At 43.5% G+C, this 14,578-nt stretch overlaps 1 protein-coding gene across 1 annotated transcript; it reads left to right on the forward strand.

Moving 5' to 3' along the window:
* The first annotated feature begins 1,522 nt into the window (after window positions 1–1,522).
* Window positions 1,523–12,175, forward strand: ASCL4 (achaete-scute family bHLH transcription factor 4). The gene is made up of 3 exons (XM_063394884.1): window positions 1,523–3,123; window positions 6,337–6,467; window positions 11,983–12,175. The coding sequence occupies exon 1, from the start codon at window positions 2,098–2,100 to the stop codon at window positions 2,662–2,664; it is 567 nt and encodes a 188-aa protein (XP_063250954.1). The 5' UTR covers window positions 1,523–2,097; the 3' UTR covers window positions 2,665–3,123; window positions 6,337–6,467; window positions 11,983–12,175.
* Window positions 12,176–14,578: the final 2,403 nt, after the last annotated feature.

Genomic DNA, 14,578 nt, shown 5'->3' on the forward strand with positions numbered 1-14,578 from the left:
GAGAGCTGTGAAATGATCTGGCAGCTGAGCCCCTCAAGAGGCATGCTTCCATTTCCTTACAGGAATACTGCCAGAGAGCAGTGTTTTAAATCTAATAATAACACAGATCAAATGCCCTTTGCCTGCTTCAGGTATCTGGTTAGAGGTCAACATCCTCTTTGTTTTAAGAAAACTAGAAGTCCCGGCCTAGCCTGGTGCTATAGCAAAGGAGCTCTTTTCCTTTAAGCATTCATTTCTGAAAACATTTCTGGACAATGAAGTTTAGAGTGCGAGTAATATTGAAAAGTCCACCCTGATCAACTGTTTCCAATTATTTTTTTAAAAGGCAGAAAGATTCTAATTTATTTGATCTGAAATGAGCTGTACATGCCATAGGGTATTCCCCAGTAATTTTCCTCAGGCTTTTGAGCCATTTTGGTGCTGATTGTACCCCTGACATAAACCAGAGTCCAGGGCTGTTCTCACTCATGTCTGTCTGGAATGGTCTGCCTGTATGTTCATTGTACTTTGAAGATTACCACTTTTTTTGAAGCTGCAGAATAGGCCAGCAGAGACACAAAGGGACTTGAAAATGCTACTCACATCATTGCTGCTAGTTTCTAACTCAGAAGAGGCATAGATGTGTTTCTCAGAGTGGAGAATGTTTCAGTTACTGATACTTCTGAGGCAGTTTTGCATGAAACACTGAACAGGGCGGAAACTTTTACTTTGAACAAAAGAACAATTTTAATAGAGCCTACATACCTGTACCTTTTCATGTCTGTCCCTTCCCACAGCTCTCCCAGACCAAATATTCTGATGATGACCAAAAAGGAGATTCAGTTGACTGTGAAAATGTGCTTTCAACAAAAAACTGTCACTACGGAGCTCTTGAACAACAATATGGGAAAAGTCAAAAATGGCCGAGTTGCTGCAGAGGAAGATCCTAGCACAGCAGGGTGTCTCAGAAGAAAGGCACAGACAAGGACATTAGGACTTTATACTGCAAAAAGTCCTTGTCTTTTGTCCACCTCTTTGCTTTGGCAAGCTGCAGGCAAACTGGAGGAGACAGCACAGACGTGGGGCATGGTCAAGAGGGACTTTCAACTCTCCCATTAAAGCAATGTGTGGGGTCCATCAGGTAAGCCAATATCCATGTAAACATCTGATAATAGCTACACATGGGGCTATCAGGGCATCACCTTTGTGTTTGTTTATGTGCGGCAATTTCTCCAAAAGGATGACCAGAACATTCCTACAATGAACAGAAATACACAAATCATTGCAAACTGTTTGAAAATGCCAAAACGCTCATGTTTCATTTGTGAAACTCACACTTCTTGAAAAAACATCTCTTAGGGCAAAGAAGGCAGTTTTTCTCTTATGCTTGCACGTAGTACATTCTTGATCTGACAAGACTTGCAACCACAAGAGAGCACTCTTTCCTTTGAAGATGTCTCAGCTTCCCCAGAAAGCTACAGATATGCCATATAAGTTTTGCAAACTGCTTGTGAGCTGGTTCAGTTAGACCAGAGCAGCCGAAACAACAAAGCTTGAAGTTGTCTTTTGGATTTCATTGTGAAAAGCCTTTGGGTAGTTTTTAGATGACAGAAGATCCTTCTCTGGAAGTGAGGAGTTCTGCCAAAACTTTGAAGATCCCTGTAAACTTTGCAAATTACCCATCTTTTGGAGACAATTATATCAAATGATATCATGGATTACAATACATGAGAAGTGTTTAGAGCCTGGAAGATTATTTATGTTTGGCATTAACTCTTATGGTCATAATTTCAAGTGGAGAGGAAAGGAATACACAGGAACCCTCTTATTCTCTTTTGAAATATGAAGATCACAGGAAAAGAAGGGCTTAAATTGTGGAGTGATGGTCCTCAAAACCTGTCTGTGCATTAACTGGCATCCTACACTATGAAAACAACAAGGCTTTCCAGGCACGGTGTGGACCTCATGAATTGTTAGCCTTGCTTTGAGATCTGAGTTTTTATACACCACAGGAGGAAACTGCAGACTGTGGGGCAGGGTACCTATACAAATGTTGGATTAATACATTGGAAGCCAAATTCAGGAACTAACACTCCACTGGTGAAGAAAAAGAGAAGCATGGACAGCACTAAAGATGATGATAGACTGTTGAAGAGGATTGCATTTCCAGGAGCTGTGTCCCTGGCTAACAGCCACATGCACCCCCATGGGGTACCCCTGAGAGAGCCCTTTGGGGTTCCCTTCCACCTGAACCCATCTTACTGGGAGCAAGCCTATAGTGGGCACACAGGTCGCATCTCCTACATCCCATTTCCTGGCTACATGGGCATCTATGACTATTCCTTCGAGCCTGCCTTCGTTCGGAAGAGGAACGAGCGGGAGAGGCAGCGGGTGCGCTGCGTGAACGAGGGCTACACGCGCCTGCGGGAGCACCTGCCCAAAGAATTCGCTGACAAGCGCCTCAGCAAAGTGGAGACCCTGAGAGCTGCAATAAGCTACATCAAATACCTGCAGAGCTTGCTGGACTGCCATCCCTTGGGCTCTACCAGCAAGGAAACGCTCTCTGCCAAGGAGTGCCCAGGAACTCCCAGTCCGGCTTCCCTGCGGGAGTGCAACAGCGATGGAGAGTCCAAAACGTCTTCAGCATCATCCCCCTACAGTGAATTTGAGGAGACGGGCAGCTAGGTCTCCTCTCTGGAAACACAAAACTTCGAGTCTGGCTGAAAAACTATTTCAAACCCTGGGAAATTTTCTACAGATGAAAATTAATATTGGGGAAAGGAAAAGCAGATAGGGAAGGCAAAAAAAAAGGTATTTTCACTCTTTCAAAGGACTTTAAATGTTTGCTGTATAAAACTTAAATGTGATTTGTAAACAAACAGATATCTTTCAGGCTGCTTCAGCTGTGTGTTACTAAGCTTCCTTTGGACTGCTAAACTGGAGCAACATTTGCATTCTACTTTGCATTCAGCTTTTGTTCTGTTCTATTTTTTTTGCCTTTCACTGGAGAAAGTAAAACCAGATAAATCCATTTCAGGAAATTCCCCTCCCCTTTATCCTGCTTTGTCCAGTGAGTATTACTGTCTGTTTTTCTCAACTGCTATCCTGAGATGCACTGCACTGCAAACACTTGGAGTGGGGAAGGTAAGATTTAGATAAAATATCTTTCCCTAAATATTTCAGAAAACTCACAGAAATATTTCTATTTCTGAAATAACAATTTTTTGAATAAAAACAAGGCTACATTTGGAAATTAATTTCTTTTAAAGCATCTTCTAAAGTGAAAGAATCAGCTCATACACTGTACACTGGCTATTTTGTGATTATTCTAAGGATAATTTTCAGGAAAATAAAGCTGGACACTCATTCCAATCAATGCTAGGAAGAGGGAAACAGAACTCTGTAAAACTGTGCCTTCAAAAGCAAAGCTTCAGTCAAGATACTGGAAAAATGAAAGCCTTTTCCCTACTTTTCTGAAATATGAGTTCATGGATAAAATAGTCTTGATTGTGGCTTTGGCAGGTCAGAAATTATATGCTTAGAAATATAACTGTAGTGGTTAGACACTGGTGTGTACAGAAGGGGAAATGTTGAATATAGTGGTTTACATCTGCATGAAAATGTAGGTATTTCTTCTTTTGTTTAGAGTATTGCATTACTTTTTCAAAGGACACAGCTTTTCAAATTAATACCTCAGAATCTATGGAATACCTTTAATTTGGATTGAATCCAAATTATATTAAAATTATAATTTCTTTCCAATTTGTTTTAAAATCTGCCTTTCTCCAAGGCTTAAATCCCATTCTGAATATGGGGTAAACTTCTTACCCATCTACTTTCCACACACCTTTCAAACTTTTGCTTCTTTGGCCTTGTGTTGATGAAATGGTTTTGTATCTTTTTTTCTTTCCTTTATGTCATGACTAAACATCTGAAAAAATACTCATGTATAAATAAGAACAAATACTGATCAAATACCTCAAAATGTGTCCATAAATTTCCTTCAAATAAAAAATGTGATTAATCCTGCCTGTGTCTTTTTTCACTCTTAATTGATAACAAACAGGAGTTCTCTGATTGCAGGAGTAGTAACTTTTCAGGAAAAAATAAAGAAAATGGAAAGGAAGTAAATATGAACTGCCACCTATAAAACTGACTTTCTAATCTAGATTTTAAAATTTAGATAAAGAACAGCTTTGTGTTTTGGGCATCTAATAAAAATTACTTGGTATAAAAATACTCGGCTGCTTTCTAGAAGCCTCTTCTCAACATTTGTATATTTTTAGCTCTTGTGTCCATGGCAGTCACAGGTCTTGTTCTTTACCGTTTACATGGGAGATAGCTCCATTTTCCAATGATTATTTTGTTTCTCTGAGGGCTGTTACTTTTGCAGAGGCTGTTTGCCAGACTCAAAAATTGAGCTTTAGTTGCCTGGACAGTTCAGATCCAGAGCCAATGCACTCGTTTCTGCCTGTGCAGTGTTTGTATTTCTTACCCAAGAAAGGAGAGGACAAAGAAGTAGAGGTCCAAATGTCTGATTGTGTTCCATTGTTTCTTGGCTTTTCTTGTTTCCTTCATGTTTCTCTGGCAAGAGATCCAACCTTTCTTTCCCTTTGACTGAGTTTTGAGATTTCTGGAAATGTGGTATTGCTGCTGGTAATTCTGCAAGTAAGCCTGAACTGCATTTCTCCCTCAAAACAGAGATGAAATCTTTGTTATCTATAAAAAACACACTCCCTCAGAGTACCAGAGGCAAATTCTGTGAGACATACTCCTGTGGACAGCACTCGGAAGATGAAAAGCATCTTCATGATATAATGACAATAAATAGCTGTATCAAACCAAACCATTAAAAATAAAAAATTGCCAGTGACCATTACTTCCTGGGCAGGACATGCCAGATAAGGCCACAGGCCACTTCTATCAAGAAGTCTGACCCTGACAGATAAATATCCATGAGGCTCAATCCTTGATTCCTAAACCTCAGAGAGATGGTGCACTGTGCCACCTTCTCCGTGAGCAGCTGGCTGGAGAAGGGGACTGGGCTGTGACTCTGCCCCTTTTCATCTTTCATGTGGAATGTTCCTCAGTGTTCCCATCTAATGGAGTGGCCCCACCCTGGGCCTGTGCTTGGCCATCACTGCTTTAGGCTGTCTAGCTACGTTTTTTTAGACTATACATCTTTAACAGCTCTGGAGATGTCCTTAAAATACCTCACAATCCAACCTCAATGCTGAAGATGCAAAAACCAGAATGCCACATGTATTTTAATTTAATTTTATTTAAAAAAAAATCTGGATGAGAAGGAAATTCTTTCTGTGGGAAAAATCTATCACACATTGAACCCCTCTCTTGAGGAATGTTGTACATTTTTATTTCTCACAGCTCCTGTTGTTACGCAAACCTCTTGCACAATTTTAGCACAAGCAAGTAGAAAACAAGATTTCCTAAATATGGATTGGTGCTTTTGTCCAGGCATCAGCAAAGGTTTAAAGTGAATGCCACATTTTAAAAGCTTTATTAAGCTGTTTCTGTCTAGCCAAAGGGATTTGCAAAGCTTCTAAAGGGTATCATTATCAGAGTTTTAAAGCAGACAATGATCCAACTTGTCACCATGAAAATTAAAGTTTTAATAAAAATGTTGACCTGAAGAATTCTCTCCACATGGGACAATTACTATTTACAACAAAGGTGAATGCTGCTATCTATAGGCAACCATGCTACAGCTGTATCCAACCCTTGCACACCAAAAGCAGACACTTTAATCTTTCTCTCAAATCTGGAAAAAACTGACATCTGAAGTCTTCCCTCTGCTGCCATTAAATTACAAATCCATTTGCTTCTTGATATTATCAACATTTTAAAGATGTGTTATCCCGGCCGTGGGATTGCTTTTAATCCTCTAATAACTATTTAGCTGATATCTTTGTAAAAGCCCATTCACAATCCTTTCATGTTATATTACCCAGTGTCAATAATGTGGCCAAAGAAAACCAGAAGGCACTGTAGAAGAGTCATGTTCAGGCAGTAAAGCAATCAGGGCCAATTTATGTCACTGGAATAAATGAGTAGGGAATGGCCACACACACCCATACAGACACAGAGTATCTTTGAAAACATTTGTCTCCAGCATACTTAGGCAGGAGTCAAAACAAGATCCAAAACATTTTGAAGAGAGACTCTGAAGAGGTACCAACAGGAGAGCCCTGCTGAAGTAAGCTAAGTGCAATAGCTGAGTAAGGCCTTACTAAGCCTTTCCAAAACAGTCTAAACAAATACAACTTCAGCATGTGCTTCTCACTAGTAACCCTCAGAATATAGAGAGATGGCTACAGAGAAGAAATAAATTTATTCTAGGCAAATGGGGAGCAGCAGAATGGCAAGACTGCGGCTGCACCCAGATCTTCCCTGAGGCTGTCCTGATACACACCTGGAAGCTCTGAAAACTCAAGAGGAACAGCATTCCCCATCACCCTGAGGGTGTGCTTGTAAGTAAAAATCCACTATAAAGGCTCACTTGTATACTTCACACATGATTTTTATACAATTCCTTTCTACCATATTGTGACTAGATCCACTAACAGAGCAGTGGAAAAGTTCTCCAAGTTGCCTTTGCTTGCTGAGAGAACAAGTTAGAGGAGTGAAGACCCCCTTGACAATTTTGGAGACACCCTCAGCTCACTTTTGATATGACTGGAGATTGAGGTGTCAAAGACATAAAATTCCTACAGGGTCCACGAGTACTGGTGGCACCAGAGTGGAAAAATGTACCAATGTAGAGTCCTTAGAGAGGGAAAAGCTGTCACTGCCCCACGTGATGGTCAGCCAGCCCAGGGGCACCAGCCAGCTGTGAGCAGGCACATGTGCTCTGTGTCACCTCTTGCCTGTTCACCCGGGGCTAGTTAGAAAAAATAAGTATTTTTAAGGTGGGTTTTTGGGGTTTTTTTTGGGGGGGAGGGGAAAGCTACACAAATGGTCTGTGGGAGGCTGAAAAGTTGAAAGTGTGAGGAAGGTAGTGGGCAGTGAAGCCGTGGAGTTATACAGCACGGAGCTGAGCCAAGCTGCATTTACTGTGCTGCTCACAAAGCAGCTTGTTTGTCTCCATGATTTTGTTTTGATGTGGTGTGGTTCTGGGCATACACAACAGATTTTTGTGTTCCAGGGCTATAAGATGTCAGTCAGCCCTGAATCCTAACCAGCGTCTTCCACCTGCATTGAGATCACAGAGAAAAAGGAGTTACAAATAAATGGAATTTTCACATCTTTTCATGTATGCATTTTACTGCAGCATTTTGTTGTGCAAGGCTGCTCTCTGATGTAGCTTTTTAAATGTAAAAAGCACTGAAGAAGTTCCAGGCTCAGCTGCAGACACATTATCCCAAGGGATCACTCATGCAGAGGTGATGTGTGCATCTCCACACCCAGAGGCGTTAAAGCACACTGGGGCTTCACCAATGAAACTGATAATAAACTGTGTCATGTATACATGAAATAAGCCAGAGGTACAAACACAGGAGTGTGTGTTGTGGTGTTTGTGCATGGGAAAAGGCAGAAGCATGGAAGAGGGGAGGGAGACAAGAAAGTGGTTTTGAGGTGCAGCACACTGACTGATACCATATCAGCTGAAACAAGGGAAACAGGAACAAATCAGATATGACAGCTTTGGGGAGGATTAATTCTGGGAAAATAAAACCAAACCACGCCCTCACCTTAATATATTCTCCTGCACCTCAGACACACCATATTTATTTACCTATCATCACTTCTTGATCACCTTTTCCTGTTCATCATTGCAAAATACCTCTAAGTGTATTTTTTATCAAAGTGCTGAGCTGTTGTGAGCAGGATGTGCTCTATCTGGGGAGCGAGGGGAAGATTGCAGTACTCAGCCCACCTGCTGTCAGGAGCCAAGTGAGAAACCCAGATTACCTCAGCCCTGGGCTTTGCCTCTGTTTCAACAACAGCATGGCCCACCTCTTGCCTCTGTGTTGGGAACACCAGTAGATCCTGCCCCACTGGAAAACATCATCAGACTGCCCCTGTAATGCTTTACCAGGAGCTGGTTGCATGGGTTTCTTGTCCCCTGTGTGTGTGTAAGCAGTCAGGGCCCCTGTGCTTGTAGATAAACCTCCCCTTGCAAGTTACTCAGTTCTGGTATTGCAGAGCTGGCAGCTGCAGCTATTCTATTCTATTCTATTCTATTCTATTCTATTCTATTCTATTCTATTCTATTCTATTCTATTCTATTCTATTCTATTCTATTCTATTCTATTCTATTCTATTCTATTCTATTCTATTCTATTCTATTCCATTCTATTCCATTCTATTCCATTCTATTCCATTCTATTCCATTCTATTCTATTCTATTCTATTCTGTTCTGTTCCGTTCCGTTCCGTTCCGTTCCGTTCCGTTCCGTTCCGTTACAGTTACAGTTACAGTGAGGGTGGTGGGGACAAATAAATCTCTCTTCCAGGCTGTCATGACAACGATGCCACTAGCATCCTCCTTGCCACGAGCATTCCACTGCTGACTAATGCAGCGCACTGCTGAAGCCAGGCAAAAAGCCATGAAAGCTCTGCCCTGTTCCCTCTTGCCTCCTTCAGCCCCCCAGCCCCAGCAGTTTGCTCCCACCATGCCCGGGTGATGCCGCAGCCCTGGTTTGCAGGGGCAATGCCCAGTTGCAAGTGGTGGTGCAGATCCCGAGGGCCCTGTTAGGACAGATCAAAGCTGTCAGGATGACAAGCAGTACAAATGCAAGGAATTTGCCTCTGTTTATGTGCAGCGTGCTCCGTAGCTTTGCATTTTGCAGCACTATGAAAGCTTTAAAATTTCCATTTCCATTTACAAGCCCATAAAGCAAAAGGTTATTAAGTGGTGTTTATATTATCCTGTCTGAGAAGCCCATTCAGTCACCAGCTGGTTTGATTTTTACTAAAAGCAAGTTTCATGAGGGTGCTGAGTTGAAGCTGCATGTGTTGGGGGAGCTTGCTTTGAAAAGACAAAACAGCAGCAATGCCTCCACCACGAAATAGCTGAATTGCTCTGCAGTACAAGTGGTCAGTGCCTTCAGAGGTGAATGAAATTAATTTGCTCTGTGATTAAAAAACATGTTGCATTTAAACATTATTAAATTTACTTTTGTCAAAACCTATTTGAGCATTTGTTAGTTTCTGCAAACTTTACTGGAATTTCACTGAGGTCATTGGCTTAACGGGCACATTTACAGTCTCAGGATTATTTTTTTTCCCCAATAACAAAGTCTGGTGGGGTCTCTGGCCAGACCTTCAGTGGCTGAAGCAGGGGGTAAGAAGAGCATCTCTGAGAAAGCCACTGGTGAGTTTCCCACATTGTTCTTGATTGCAAGAGATGAAGTAAGAGTGCAGCAATGAAGCCTGGCATGCAGGTGTAGGCACAGATACGTGTGGGGCAAATGCCACAGAGCAGCTGCAGCAGCAGGCACCAGGGTCTGGAGAGCAGGCTTGGAGTGTGGGGCAGGTGTCCTTGGTATAACCTGTGACCCAGGTGTGACAGTGGCAGCAGCAAACCATGTCCAGGAATCATCAGCATGATGTGTTTTATTTTATACCTGAGGTTAAGTTTTATGGATAAGAAAAATTTTATTCTGTCAATCTGTAAATGAGGCAGTTTTCAGCTTGGAAGAATATAAGTGGAAATCATGTAAAAAATATATTTGTATTGAGCCATGACCACAAAATAGAGGCAGTTTTTGTTTTATTTTTATTTTCTGCAAACATCCCCTTTTTTCAGCTAGCCCTAACTTTTAATACTGAGAACAAAGGTCACAAGTGTATGCTCAAATATTGACAGTGACTTCATTGCAACAATTAGGAAAGTGACTTAACATATCTGAAGGTTTAAGGCTTCCACACTATGAAATGTGTGAATGGAAACTCATTGGACTTATTTAAAATTTACTTGGAGAGGTTTCAGAAAAGGCAGTTTGTAGGGCAGAGTAAAAAAAGTTCAAAAGGTTTGAAGAGTTGTTGAGATTTCTAGAAGATAATTTGCTGATTTTTAATGAGACTCATTGGGATGCAGCTCTTTGAAGAATAGGCTTTATAGTGAATTTCCAATGCCTCTTCATATCAGCCAGGTTTTAGATAAGAATATTACAATACAAATGCTCCAAAGGGAAAGGGTGTATAAACCAGGCTACCAGATAGGAGTATATTCCACCTGGTACATTATGGATGTAAGACAACACTTATATGGTTAAATTATATCCCTCTTTCCTGATTTTTTTTAAATCCTAGATTTGGTGGAACAAACTCACCTCTTCATGAAAGATCTGGCAGCTCCCTTGGTGTCCTGAACCCTATCCAACTGATAATTACACTTGTTTGAACTCAGGGAGCTGAGAAGTAGCCTCCAGCCACTCAACAAAGGCTCCTCCAGTGCTCTGAGGAGGCAGTGCCGACACTTCCCTTCTCCTTGTCTGCCTCCTGCTGAAACACATTTCACATAGAGTCTCCTGAAGCCTCTAAGGCTTTTCCAGACTCTGGTGGAACCAGACCTGGTATCTTGTGGAGTATCATCACATGCAAAGACAAAGAAACACCCCCACAGGCGTAGTTAATGCAGACAAACCTTAATGGCTTTTTTTTCCCTTCCCCCTCTAGTTGCAAATGTATAATTAATCTCAGTTGAAATTCACGTGTTTGATCTATTTCCTTTGGGCTTCAGATGTGTTGAAGGAAGGGGAAGACCCTGTGATTTGCTCTGAAGTGCCTGGGATAGGCTCAGTGTTTACATGCCCTGCGCTGGTCAGGTGTGGAGAGCTCCCAGCTTGCAGCCCTGGGGCAGCAGGGCAGTGGCTGAGGCGCTTCCTGAGCTGGGCTGCAGGAGCCCCTTCATCCCAAAACCCATTTCCCCAGGGCTGCCATGAGCAGGGAGGACACCCACAGCCAGGTGATGGGAACCTTCTGCAGACAAGAGCCAGAGCAGGAGCTGGCCCTCCTGTGAACAGACCCTCTGAGCCCTCGCTCCCACAGCCTAACAGAAATGAAAGGTGTAGGAATGAGGGATGTATCCACTTCAAACAGGGAAATTTCCATTTGAAGTGCTGTCTTGAGTCAAATCCTCCCCAGCAGCACTTTGTTCCCCTCACTAGCATGTATCAGTTTCTCCTGACAACAGTTTCATGGCTTCAGGATAAAAAAGCCCAACTCCATCGGTATTATATTTTACAACTACAGAGAAATCATGGAGATTAAAATTCTTTGGCTGAGTCACCAAAGATGGGGAGGGGGGAGATGGGTCCACCAGGTGATCTGAAAGGTGGGTTGAACACAAACCAAAGTGAATCCAGCCTTTCATACCTGGTGGTGCCATGGAGGCTGGCAGATGCAGGTGGCAAAGGCAGAGCAGAGGGGACACTGTCATGAGGGGTCCTGTGTGCTTGGGAGATGGACTCTGGCACTGACTCAGGGCTGGGGCCTCTTCACTTCTTATGTCACAACACTAAGGGTTTGTTCCCATGGCAAACATGAGTAGCTGAAGAACAAAATTATTTACAGTTGATCCATCCGGGTTTTGTTTGGTTTTGTTTTCCCATTGGAACCAAAGGCCTCCCTTAAATGTTTTCTTCCATGACGTGCAGTATTTTGGTTTGATCTTCAGATTTTCAAAGTTCTTTAGTGTGAAATAAAATGGAATGAAACCCCCTGTACTGACATGCACTGCTGAATGTTTCCTGGCTGAAAGCATCAGTCTAACACCATCCCTTTCCTTGGTCCACCCTGAGAGAGCAACCCAATGCTCTCTCAGCTTCTGTCCCCTGGCACACAAAGATGCAAAAGCAAGGTGGCATGTTCAGCATTTCACATGGGCACAGAGGAATTTAGGCACTCACTAACACTGAAGTCAAGATGAAGGTCTGGCTCAGACGCTCTGTGTTCTAACCAGAAGTCTATGAAAAATTCTGAATTTTGCAGTGACTAGTTAAAACTCTGAACATCTTACATTCTCTCTCCTACTTCCAGTTTGGACTGTGACAGGAATGAACCCATCCCTCCAGCAGCACTGAAGCCTCAGGAGAAGAGAGCATGCACTGAGCATGGCACATCTTCAGCCATGCTCCACAGAGGGGTACCACTACAATCAGCAGCACTCAGAGGAGCAGAAGGATCTGGTCCCTGAATCACAGATTTGTGCTTAAATAGGAAAGACCAATAAAAAGTGAGATTAAAGAAAGTGATTTTTATTCCTATTTTTTAATTCTATTATTATTTGCAAATAGGGCACCAAGGCATAGGAAGATGAAGTGACTTGGTACAGGCTGGAAAAGTCCACGATTGACTCAAATCTCTGAGCCTTAAGCTGAACTTTTCTTTCCAGGACCAGTCTGTGATAGAGGATTCACTTTCCTCCAGAGAAGCAGGGGGAAAGGAGACAGCAATGGTGCTCTCTGCTGCTATTGATAATCATCAGATTGTTGGAATTTCTGCCTGAGAGACAAGAAAGGGACTATTGGCACAAGCAAGGCTTTGTGTTTCTCTATCAAGGTAAAATTTCTGCCTCATGCACTGCCCATTAATGGAAGAGCTCGTGGGGTCTGGCAGAGCAGCCAGCAGCCTGCACCTCTCCTGAACTAATGGGATTTGTGAAGGCCTTGCCTAGGTCACCCCACAGCCCTGGCACTGAGGTGGGGGACAGGAGCAGTGCATAGCTCCTGGCACACCACGCCTGTGAGCAGCGTTCTCCCTCCCTGCTCTGAGGCCTGACAGCTACCCCATGATACCCCTGAAATCCCTTCCCTGGGGAGGGATTCTGTGTCATGGAGGTGCCCACTGGGGCTGCTGGGGTAGGAGAGCACCCAGTGCTGCCTGCACCCATGGGCACCCTCCCGCCAGCACAGCCCCACGGGCGGTGGGGTGGGCTGGCCAAAGGGGGCTCCCTGGATGGAGAGTTTTCTCCTCCTCTGCAGGGCTTGGTTCTTCCACCATGAAAAGGCTCCAGCCCTGCAGACATGCATAGCCTGTGTCAGGAAGATGGACAAAGTCCTTTCTGGGCTAGATTCAAAATATACAGATACTCAAAATACTCAAAATGGAGGAGAAAGTGCTTGTTAGGGCCCTTTATGTATCTGCCTGACAAAAACACTCCTATGAAAGATGGAGAAAATCCCTTTAGCCACAGCTACAGCTTAAATACCTTTGAGGGAAAGAATAATTTATGATGATTCCTTTTTAGTCCTCATCCAAGAAGCGGTTAAACATTTGGCAGGAAAACAGTGGAGGAACTCAGAAGCCTATCTATGGTTTTAAAGGTTGATAACTTGTCTGTGAATTAGACAAATTTAAAGCACCACAATAACAAGTGTTAGTCAAAAATAAAACAACCAAGATTTCGGTTTGGTTTTTTTAAAGATTAAGAGCACAAAGAGGTTACAGTTCTTAAGAGCTGAGAGCTAGGTAACCAGGTGATTTCTTGGAATAGGCTCCAATACAAGGCTGACTCAAACACCTCAGCATGTGAGGGCAGCCCAGCCCCTGTGTGTCTTTTACTAAGCTAGTAAATGTTAAATTAAGTGCTGGCAGATGATTCCATTTCCCTTTCCTGGTCATAATCTCTGCAATTCAGACTAGTGATTATTTTGGTTTCTTTATATATTCAACATGACCCAAAGCAGTCTCCCGGGGTTTGGGAACAAGGGTGCAGCAAGATAGTGCTCAGCACTATGAACCCCAGCAGCAGCAGCTCAGGCTGGGGATGGTTGGTTGCCTGAGGAGACCAAGCTGCCATGGGAGACCCAGAGGCATTTCTGTACCCTGTGCTCTTCCACTTCACACATCTCTCAGCTTGATCCCCACCCTCCTGCTACACATTGCAAACAAAAACCCCACCAGAAACCACATAATTATTGCTGTTTGTGAGTGTCAGAAAGTTTATCCCATGGTGTGGGGGACAAAGCAGCTGTACCCAGTATCTCCCTGGCTGGAGGCTACAGAGCTCCTGCTTTTCCACTGTACACCTACCACTGCCACCTTTCCAGACAGAAAACCACAAGTGCTGGTGATCAAAACCCCTCGGGCTAGGACAGGGCTCAAGAGAGCAAAGCAAATGCCAGGTAGAGGCAGGGCCTGCTGCTTCCCTGACGCTTTCCTGCAAGCAGGGAGCGTGCTGGCACACGCTGCAGGAGGGATATTGCTCCATCTGATCACTTTGAAGGCTGGGGCGGTGGAGGGAGAGGAGAAGAGGCCAGTTAAGTGTGTTTATGTTTGAGAGGAACAAAGGAGAGTGGAGGACAGAGTGGGGGTGCCTGTGCCAGAGATGTGTCAGAGATCACTTGTTCCTCCTGGGCCAGACCACCAGCGTAGGAGGAAGCAGTGTGTGCAGAGATGTATTTAAAGCAGGGAGAGGAAAGTCAGCAAAGAGGGAACAGAAATCCCAAGAGACTTAGGATGGTGACAAACATGACACCAGACTCCCAACCTGTGAGGTGTGCAGTATGGTGCAAATATACCACAGCAGCTTACCTTGCTGAGGCCTGGTTTCCCTTGGGAGAGACTGAATTAGGGGAGTTAGGCACCTGGAGAACACAAAGTGTGACCAAGTCAAGGGAGGCCATCAACTGCA

The sequence above is a fragment of the Prinia subflava genome, chromosome 4 (genome assembly GCF_021018805.1).
Source record: "Prinia subflava isolate CZ2003 ecotype Zambia chromosome 4, Cam_Psub_1.2, whole genome shotgun sequence".
Taxonomy (NCBI): domain Eukaryota; kingdom Metazoa; phylum Chordata; class Aves; order Passeriformes; family Cisticolidae; genus Prinia; species Prinia subflava.